Source organism: Elephantulus edwardii, unplaced genomic scaffold, assembly GCF_000299155.1.
Source record: "Elephantulus edwardii isolate Elephantulus edwardi_28Jun2011 unplaced genomic scaffold, EleEdw1.0 scaffold00049, whole genome shotgun sequence".
Classification (NCBI taxonomy): domain Eukaryota; kingdom Metazoa; phylum Chordata; class Mammalia; order Macroscelidea; family Macroscelididae; genus Elephantulus; species Elephantulus edwardii.
In genome coordinates, this window is record NW_006399799.1 from 4,405,796 (window position 1) to 4,416,729 (window position 10,934).

At 35.2% G+C, this 10,934-nt stretch overlaps 1 protein-coding gene across 1 annotated transcript in view; it reads left to right on the forward strand.

Annotated features, from left to right (window-relative positions):
• The window catches only part of ZMYM1 (zinc finger, MYM-type 1), a 20,858-nt gene extending 10,474 nt beyond the window's left edge, over positions 1–10,384 (forward strand). The window contains 6 exon segments of the mRNA XM_006886580.1: positions 4,630–4,804; positions 4,901–5,107; positions 5,967–6,130; positions 6,812–6,942; positions 7,140–7,177; positions 8,117–10,384. Of these exon segments, the coding sequence (XP_006886642.1) occupies positions 4,630–4,804; positions 4,901–5,107; positions 5,967–6,130; positions 6,812–6,942; positions 7,140–7,177; positions 8,117–10,384 (2,983 nt within the window).
• Positions 10,385–10,934: the final 550 nt, after the last annotated feature.

The following is a 10,934-nucleotide window of genomic DNA, read 5'->3' on the forward strand; positions in this document are numbered from 1 at the left end:
GGTTGCACCATTGTACACACCCACCAACAGTGAATAAGGGTTCCAGTTTCTCCACAACCTCTCCAGCATTTGTTGCTTGATGTTCTGTTAAATTTTGCTATTCTGACTGGGGTGAGATGATATCTCATTGTTTTGATTTGGATCTCTCTTAGAGCGAGGGATTTTGAACATTTCTTCTTGTGCTTGTTAGCCATCTGAATGTCTTCTTTAGTGAAGTGTCTATTCATATCCTGTGCCCATTTTTCAATTATGTTATTTACCCTTATCTTTTTGTGGTGCTCAAGTATTTTATAATTCTAGATGTAAGTCCCTTATCTGACATGTCATTACCAAATACTTTTTCCTAGTCTGTGGCTTCCCTTTTTACCCTATTGGAGAAGTTTTTGGATGTGCAAAGGGATTTGATTCTTAGAACGTCCCATTCATCTATTTTATTTTCGCCTGGTTGTAGATGATAGTTTCTTAAAAGTTAGTTACATTATCAAAGTGGAAACCACACCAATGACCTTTTGTACTCAATTATATTAAAATTCATTGGCCTCTCTTGTATGTTGACTAGGTTTATTACCCATATGTGATTTTTGTCATGTCACGATTTTTAAACATTATTAGCTCACTCAATTATGCAGATCTTCCAAAAGTTAACATATATCAGTATTTTAAAAATTATATTTGTAAATAACACCACAAATCTATTGAGAAAAGCCTTCTAAAGGTTAAAAGCCATAAAGCTAAATGTGGCAGATTCACGTTTTCCAAAATTTGGATTTTCCTCAAAAATGTAAATTTTGCAATTGGCAAAAAATACTGTTTGAGAGAGCAATGGTATCTGGCAAGAAGTTTTGCTGTCAAACCAAAGGCAGGTGGTTCGAATTCATAATCTGCTTCATGGGAGAAAGATGGGCAGGCTCCTTCTGTACAGTTTACACCCTCTGAAAACCCACTGCAGGGTCAACTATGAGTTAGTTCCAATTTAATGGCACACAACAACTATTGTTTTACTTGAACTAACAGTTTCACTTTAAGGTAATTTTTGCTGTTTACCTACTTTTGAATTAGTTTTTCCCTCAAGGAAAAATGCTTTCCAGAAAGAAAAAGCAGTTAATTACATTGCAACACCTAACATTCCTATATGTGCTTATTACTTGAAAGAACCATTATACTTTTGATATTCCTCAAAAGAATATATATTCAATGATCAAGATTTATAAAATTAATAATTTTACTGCTTCAGGCCACTTTAATGCTTAAGGCCTTTCTTAAGGAAAACTAGCATATATTAGGGTTTTGTTTTTACTATGAATACTGACAGTGAAAATAACACTACATCAACCAAGAACTGCAAGAAATTTAAACTGGATTTAGAAGTAGCTGTGACACTAGGGTTGTCTCTGTCCATGTCACACAGATCTTGGCTGAAAGTAGTACCAGAAGGATGTCTATTTGTGTTTTATTGACTATGCAAAGCCATTTGACTATGTAGATCACAACAAATTATGGCTAACATTGAGATGAATGAGAATCCCAGAGCACTTGAATGTGCTCATGCAAAATCTATACCCAGGCCAAGAAGCTGTTGTCTAAACAGAGTAAGGGAATGCTGCATGGTTCAAAATTTAAAAATCGGGGGAAAGAGTACATCATGAATGTATCCTTTTTCCATACTATATAAACAAACCAGTCGAGAATCTGGTTTGTTTTTTTTTAAAGTTTACTGAAAACTTTTATTGTAATCAAAAAGTGACATAATGGGGTTGTAATGAAGTCAGCAAATCATTCTGCTGATATTTTAGAACTTGTATCAGCTTCTGCCAGGCAATTAAAAAAATTCAAATGTGAAAATTTCACAGTACAGTAAACTCCACCTCAACTAATTAATGGTGGTTAAAAAATAATAGGCCCTAGCAAAACCTCTCATATTACATGATCACAAGTCACAAGTCTGTACAAAAGTTCGTGTTATAAAGCTCTGATGTAAAAATCAAATAATCAAGCAGCAATATTTTAAGTGCAGCACAGGGTCTTCCATGTCATTATTTACAAGGCTTGAATTGAATCTCTTTACATTATAACAAAATTTAATACAGATGACTTAGGAATTAAGTCATTTTTTAAAAAATCTGTCCTTTTACACAGTGACAGATTTCACTTTTTGGTCATCTTTCTCCTTCTCCTTTTCTTTCTCTTTGTTCTTCTTTGACTTCTTTTTCTTATGTTGAGAATCTGTTCTTTATTAAGAAGACCTGCATTATGCAGATAATACAACTTTGCTCGCCAAAAGTAAGGTAGACTTGAAGTACTTGCTGCAGAAGATCAAGGACTACAGCCTTCAATATGGATTGCATCTCAACATTAAGGACACAGGAGTCTGCCACTAGGCCAATGTTGTTATTGTTATGTGTTATTGAGTCACCTGCGACTCAGAGCAAGCCACTGTACAACAGCTCTGTACAGCTCTGAAGCCTGCCAGTCTCAGTGACTCTGAAATATCTAAGCCCATTGCCCCAGTTATCATGTCAACCCATCTCATCCGAGGTCTTCCTCTCTTGTGCTGTACCTCCACTCTTCCAAGCATGATGTCCTTATCCAAGGACTGGTCCCTCCGGGCCACATACCCAAAGTATGTCAGCTGGAGCTTGAAAATATTTGCCTCCAAGAAGAAACTTCGTTTCACCCTCCCCAAGACTAGACCTGTTTATTCTCCTAGCAGTCTATGGTATGTTCAAGACGCTTCTCCAGCACAACTCACGGGCATCAATTCTTCTTCTATCATCCTTGGTCATTGTTCTACTCTCTGATACAGAGTAATTGCAAGGACCATGGCCTGGATCAGGCACACCTTAGTCTCTATACTGACATCATTGCTCCTCACCATTCTGGCGAGGTCCCTGACATTTCCTCAGTGCAATTCCTCTCTTGATTTCCTGACTGCTGGTGCCAAGAGTGTTGATTTTGGAGCCAAGCAAGCTGAAATTGTTAACAGCCTCAGCCTCTTCTCCATCTATCATGATGCTGCCAATTGGCCCAGTGGTGAGAATCTTTGAGAGCATAATAATAGATGGAGAAAGGCTTGAAGTTGTTAAAAATTTCATCTTTTTTGGATCCACAATCAGCATCCTTGGCACTAGCAATCAAAAAATGGTAAAACAAGTTGCATTGGGTTAATCTGCTGTCAGGGACCTTTCCAGGGTCCTAAAGAGCAACAATATCAGTCTAAAGACTAAGGTGTACCTGATCTAAGCCATTGCTGTGTTCTCTTGAGTTAGAAGCAACCCATAACTGACCCTCCAACAGGTTTTCAGAGGCAATAAAATTGCACAGGAGGAGATTGTCCATCTTTATCCCATTGAGCAGCTGGTGGGTTTGACATCACATGCCTTTGGGATTGCAGTGCACCTTCTTACCACTTGGGCATCAGAGGTCCCTGATCCAAGCCATGGTCTTCTCAATTGCTTGCTATATATCTTCAGAGCTAGATAATGACTAAGATGACAGAAGAAGAATCGATGCCCTCTAATTGTGGTGCCAGAAGAGTATTGGACGTATCATGGGCTGCCAAGAAAACAAAAAGGTCTGTCCTGGAAAAGATGAAACCCAGATTGCTCTTTAGAGGCAAGAATTTTGAAACTCTGTCTTACATACTTTGGACTTGTCAGAATGGGGCTATTCTTGGAGAAGGAAATCAGGCTTGGAAGGGTAGAAGGTCAGTGCAAGAGATGATTGACACAGTGATTGTGGAAAGAGATGGATTGACACAGTGATTGTGGAAAGGTTAGGTGTGTCAGAGATGGTGACACTGGCTCAGGATAGGGCAAGATTCAAAGCTTTCGTTCATAGGGTCAGTATGAGTCTTAGATGACTTAATGACACTTAACAGTTTTATGTCATGCCTTGATTTGTATTAAAAGCAGTTTTCACATCATTGCTTTTACATTATGAGCTCAAATGTCAACACTGAAAACACAGGTCCTGTGAATATCTGAGAGTATATGGGCACCCCTCAAAGTTGGTATAAATGTAATTTCTCATCACCATTTGGTTATTTCTATCACCAAATAATACAGAGGTGGCCCTAAAGCAGCACCTTTTTTTATTTTACTGTGTGTGTGTGTGTGTGTGTGTGTGTGTGTGTGTGTGTGTACTGTCAAATCGGATCTGACTGGTACCAGAGGAGATGGCCCCTCCTTCTCCAGCAGAGAGCATCTGGTCACTTTGAACTGTGCACCTCTGGGATTGCAGTGCAGCTTCTTGCCACTAGGCCACCAGAGCTCCCTTAAAGCAGCACTTTTGAGATGTGCTTTATAATCCTTAGTTTTACTTGAATGAACAGTCTCTTTCTTAATGAGAAAATTTCTTCTGTGTACCTGCTTCTGAATAATAGTTTTTCCTTCAAGTAAAAATGTGCAAATTAATATTGAGAGAGTATAAATTCTTTTTCTAAGGTTACTTAATGTGATAGAAACAAATAGTAAGTTTAGGTTCTTTCTAAAGCTTGTGTTTCTGCTACTGTTTTAAATTTTGTTTGGTAAATAGACCAACTAGGGAGAGACATGATTGAGGTCAAGATTTACCTCAGGAAGATAAAGTAATTTTGATGAAAGTGATGTTACCCTTGTTATTTATTTTTAGAGACATTTTAAATCTGAAGGATTTGATCAGTGTTCAACTGGAAGATACTACCTTTAGCAAATATTTTTGCAACTCATCTTGTCTTTCATCATATGAAGAAAAAAGAAAACCATTTATTACCATATGCAATAATAGCATTTCAACCATATGCAGCATATGTCAGAAGACTACTGCTGTAAGTTGTAATTTTTCTTAAACTTTAGGAACTCTTGTTATTATGCTTAACTATCACAGTTTTGGACTTTCTGTGTTTTTCTTTTTAAATTCCTAGATTCAATATGAAGTAAGATACCTGAACATGGAACACAGTCTTTGCAGTAATATCTGCTTCTTACAGTTTCATTCAGCTAACAATCTCTCCATGAACTGCTGTGAGAACTGTGGGGTATATTGTTATACTAGTTTTAGTTCATTCCACACACTTCAGGTGGAAGGACAGGCTCAGTGCAGTTCAAAGAATATCACACAATACAAGGAGGTATGAAAAAAGATCTATTGCTTAACATGAGCACAATACTCTTTTACTTGATATTATAAAATTGAAATGGAAAATACACTTTGTTTCTTCTATTAGTTAGCCTATGAGTAGTAGGGTTCCAGTGTAGAAAATGTGAGAAAATAGATTTTTACACCATTGGGAATAATGGTTGCTAATAATGGGAACTGTGGGTTTGTAAGACGATACATAGAAGATGGAAGTAGAAGACGTGTGATACTTTTTCTTTCCTAAAATTTCATGATAAATGCTCGATGGAGATTTTCCTAAAGAATCTCAGGGTGATCACTATACCTTGAAGGGAAATAAAGTGAATGGAAACCTGTTTATCATGTATAAATAAAGCAAAACACTAGTCTGCTATAAAGCCTACCTATGAGAATTCCTGGGTGGTACAGACAGTGCATTCAACTTCTAAAAGGTTAGAGGTTTGTGAACACTTAGGTGCCTCAGAAATAAAACTACCAAAAAAAGTCAGCCATTGAAACCTATGGGATTTAATGAGACGTTCACATGTAGTCATTCGCTGGCATCAATTCAATGGCAGCTCATTTGGCTTTATGTATCTTTGATTGAATACCTTAGATGAGGAACATTTTATATGACCAGTTTCTTCATTGCTTATATATATTGTTGCTAATATGTCTGGCATATACAGTTTAATTTTTTAATTGATTTATTTATTTTATAGTTATTCTGTAGTGTCTTTTTTCTGAATTTTAAGAAAGTGCTAAAAATGTTAATCTATTTCATTATGTGTTGAGAGCAGTGGTAGTGATGTTTTTATTAACAGTATATGGCATATACTGGGAGTATGAGTATCATTTTGATCTCTAAACAGAAACGAGAAAAAGTACTTCCATCTGATCCTTTCGAATCATGGAATCGTGCAGATAAAATTATTGAAACTACCAGTGACTTTGGGAAGACACAGCTTTTCTGCTCTTATCATTGTTATTCTACTTACAATAAAACTAAAATAGAATCTTCTACAGGTAACTAAATGTAGTAAACATTAAAGAATAATTTATGATAATGCATTGTTCTGCTATAGAATATTATATCAAATTCATCCCTGCTTTGTAAAAGCTTCAGTAATATTATTCATATAAATTAGATCTAGTTGAATGTTTACTAAAATAAATGCACAGATGATTCAAGGTCAACTAACTATTCTATCAGAGAGCCTCCTGTGGTACCACGAATGCCATTTTGTCTTTGTAAAAAGACCGAAGATTGAATGATGTCCCTAGAGTTTATATACTGGCTTACTATAGAAATTTCTTCAGCACTAGCTTGGATATCAGCATAACTCCATTAATGCTGAGGTTTGTAAAGCCAGGAAGAAAGAGTTAGAGAGAACATGTAAGAATCTCTTAATTTCTTCAGGGCTGATTTCATGGCCAAAATTTCCTTAATAGTTTCAAGTAAAAGGTATAAAAAGACTGTGGAGTGTGCAAAAAGCTGTAAGATAATGGCAAATATAAGCTGCTCAGTTTAATATTGTTGGTGCTCTTAACCTAAAGAATCTAGCTATCCCTGAATTCTAATACAGATTATTCTAATTAGAAAGATTTAACCCATCAGTACCAGAAAGTCTTAGATATTTGCACTCTTTCTAGTTGATTCTGCCTTTTGTATAAGAAGTCTGTCTTCCTCCCACCCCCCCTTATTTTAATCAGGGAGTGTTCCCATGGTGCAGGAGTCTTCAGCTGAGCTCCTTTCTCCGAAAGATACAACTCCAGTTATAAGCAGTATAGTGTCACTGGCAGATCCTCATAGTGACCTGCCAGTTGTGAACACAGATGTCTTAGAAGGTATAAACTAACTTGATACTCTCTGTATGTACTGTTTTGCCATACTTAATGAATTTGTGTTCTGAATTTTCTTTTTGTTCCCTCATATATAATAAATTATAATAAATGATATAATTTGGGGGGAGCTTTAATTTTTTTAAATGATGCTATTATATATAGTATAAGATGTTGAATTGATGTTCTAATTAATTTAGCAGGTACAATTTGTCCAATAACAGCAGATGTCGCTACAGATGTAAGTTTTATTCTCAGTTTCTTTAGCATTTTTTAATAAAGCAAATTATGTATGTGTATTTGAGCATGTTAATTCTTATTTTCATCTTAAACTTCAGAAATAAGCACTAAAGGTACTATTTCTCAAATCTCTAGTTCAACTTTAAATTATTAATACAAATGTAAATATATTGCTATTTCTTGTGGAGTGACAAGCACTTGTGGTGTTCTTTTTGCCCCACGTGGGGGTTCGAAGAACCGACTTGCCAGATGAACTTGGGGGTCTGGGGCCCAGAGTTTGCCAGCGTTTGGGCTTGCCGGGATGGTAGACACTGAAGAGCCCTTGGGCCGCTGTCTCATTGTTTTTGTTCAGACATTCCTCTAGGTCATATAGCCCTGGTGTACAGCAGTAACTTGTGGTTGCTTTGAGACTGAACACTGTGACACTGATGTGTCAAATGTGTTAATGGTTGGTTACCCAGTGTGGACAGAGCAGAGTGGGGTGGAGATTCCTGATTAAAACAAGCTTGTAAGCAGGGGAGGCATCCACTTCCATAATAGCTTGCCTCCAGAAACCCTATGAATCTGAAGAGAGGATGAAAGACACCCAAGCATTGAGGACTCTCCTTTGTAGGGTCGCTATGAGTCGCCTGCGACTCCAGGGCACTTAACAGCAACAGTCTATTGCTATTTATATGTTTTTTCTGTATACTTGATTTTTTTTATATTTATTAAGCAACCTAAGCAATAAAAAGTAATAAAAAGTACTTCTACTACTATTACACTTTAAATTAATAATAAATCTTGAATGCAAATAGTTCTAAATAATTGTTAATATTTCCCCAAGTGTATCTCATATTATAACTTACCCACTCATATTACTGTATAAGTAATAGAGTAAATCTCTTATTTATTTGAAATTATTAAGACTGATAATGTGTTTTATCGTTTTCTTCCAAAGTTTCCTAAGAGTTCACCCAGTGAATCAAGTGCTACTAATAATATTATGGAACAGCCAAGCCTTTCAGCATCTTCATCAGTTCTCAGTCAACATAAAGTTGTCTGTAATACAGAAATACAAAAAGATCAATTGGCAAGCCAGGATCCTGCACATAATATGAAATCCATGAACATAAGTAGACAGTGTCATCCAAAATTTACATGCAGAATACGAAAAGTTAAAAGAAAGCCACGAACTATTAAAAAATCTTGGTGTTCAAATCAGCATTTGGAAGACAATACTAAAAAGGATGTCCCATTCTGTTATTCATGCCAGTTGTTCTGCCAAAAAAGTTTTAGGTCTGGGAGACAGTCATTTAGAAGCCAAGGAATTTCTGATTGGGAAAAAACCATGACAGCTTTCAGGAAGCATGAAAAAAGTGAGATGCATTTGAAGTCATTGCAGTTTTGGAAAGAATACCAGCTTTGTGATGAAACTTTAACTAATAATTTGTCTATTCATTCAAAAAACAAAGAGGAAAATAAAAGCTACCTAAAATTTCTTTTTGAAAATATTTTATTTCTTGGAAAGCAGTGTTTAGCCTTCAGAGGAAATGACCTTTCTATTTCATCTATAAATAAAGGCAATTTTTTAGAATTATTAGAAATCAGAGCAAAGGATAAAGGAGAAGAAATAGTTCAACTTTTGAACTCACAAATTGACTTCTATACTAGTTCACAAATCCAAACTGAAATTACTGAAATGATAAAGTCTGAAATGTTACAAGATATTGTGAGTGAGATCAATGTATCCCCAGCTTTTTCCATAATATGTGATGAAACAACTGAGAGTGCCACTAAAAAATTGCTTACAATTTGTATAAGATATCCACACAAAACATCAAAAGCTATCTTAGTAAAAGAAAGATTCTTGGGTTTTATCGATACTGAAGAAGTAAGTGGGACCAATTTACATTTGATTATCAAAACTTATCTGCAGAAAATTGGAGTTGATTTGAAAAACATGTGTGGTCAGGCTTATAATAGTACCATTACTTTAAGGGGAAATTTTAATAAAATTGCTGAAGAATTCAAGAAAGACGAGCCAAGAGCTTTACATGTTCATTGCTATGCACATTTTTTGGATTTAGCAGTCGTTAGGTTTTGTAAAGAAATAAAAGAACTCCGAAGTACTCTAAATACTCTCAATATTTTGTTCAACAGTATTCATACGTATGGGGAAATGTTGGCAAGTCTTCAAAACACGTGCAAACTAAGCCAAGACAATATATGCAAGAAACACTTATCACAATCATGTTGGACAGTCCATGATTGTGTATTGCTATCTGTGATGGAGAATCTCCCAGAGATAATTAAAGCATTAGAAGTTATATCTAGGCATTCTTCAAACACAGATTTGACTGATGAATTGAATAATTTGTTGGCATCGATTTCCAAATTTGAATTTATCTTTTGTTTAAAATTTCTTTATCATGTACTGAGTATTACAGGAATTCTTTCCAGAGAACTTCAGAGTGAAACAATGGACATTTTTTCTTTGTCTTCAAAAATAGAAACCATTTTTGAATGTTTATCATCTGAGAGAAATGATGTCTATTTCAGAACTCTTTGGGATGGAGCTGAGGAAATAAATAAAAAAATAACTCATAGTTTTGAAGTTGAAAAGCCTCTTCAGAAAAGAAGAAAAACTGAGAAAAGACATAGCAATTTAGGAAACAATACTTCAACTGAAGAACAATATAAAATTAATATTTATTACCAAGGATTAGATACTGTATTACAGAATTTAAAGTTGTGTTTTTCTGAGTTTGATTATTGCAAAGTAAGGCAAGTTTCAGAACTATTATTTAAGTGGAATGAACCACTAAATGAAGCAACAGCCAAACATATTCAAGAATTTTATCAACTTGATGCAGATATTATCCCAGAACTTAGGTTTTATCGGCACTATGCAAAGCTCAATTTTGTCATAGATTATAATTGTATTGATTTCATAAATCTTGGCTGTTTGTTTATTAAGCATGGTCTTCATAGCAATATCCCCAGCATTTCACAGCTACTACATATTGCATTGTCTTGGCCGCTTACTTCAAGTGCTAAAAGCTTCTTTTCTTCACTGCCTCGCCTTAAAACATACATATGTCATACCACAGGACAAGAGAGGTATAGTGATATGGCCTTAATGGCAGTTGAGCAGGAATTAGTAAATAAGCTCATGGAGTCTGAAAGACTCAGTAGAATTGTGGAAAAGTTTATCAGAAAGAAATAAAATGCTTCTAATTTTGATTTGCCTAGAACAATCTTGTATTTTTATTGGAAAATTATAACTTTTATTCTTTTAATAAAAAAAATTTTTTTAACAAAACATGTATTGTTACATGGCTTAAAACTGAAACAAAAATGATCTATAATGAAATGTCATTCTTTCAGCACGCAGTTCTCCCTCTGTGAAAATACTATTTCAGAGATCATATAAATATATAATCCATCCATATATTGCAGATTGTTCATTCTCCATGTTTTTCTTGACATATTTTTGTGTCATCCCATATTAGTACCTGAAAACTGACTTTGTTTACAATGGCTAAAGAAATTTTTTTTATTAATTTTAATGAAACTTTACAGAGACTTTAGATTTCCATTCATTCAATGTTGCACTTTTCTCCCTGCCCACCCCCGCCCCAGTTCGTCCTTCTTTTTGAAAAGTAAAAGAAAAATTCTTTCATTGTTATATAATTCTCTCCCCACCCCCCCCAAGTCCACTTTACTGTGCAGCCTTTGTTCTGGACTCCTGACATGACAGTAATACCTAATCATAT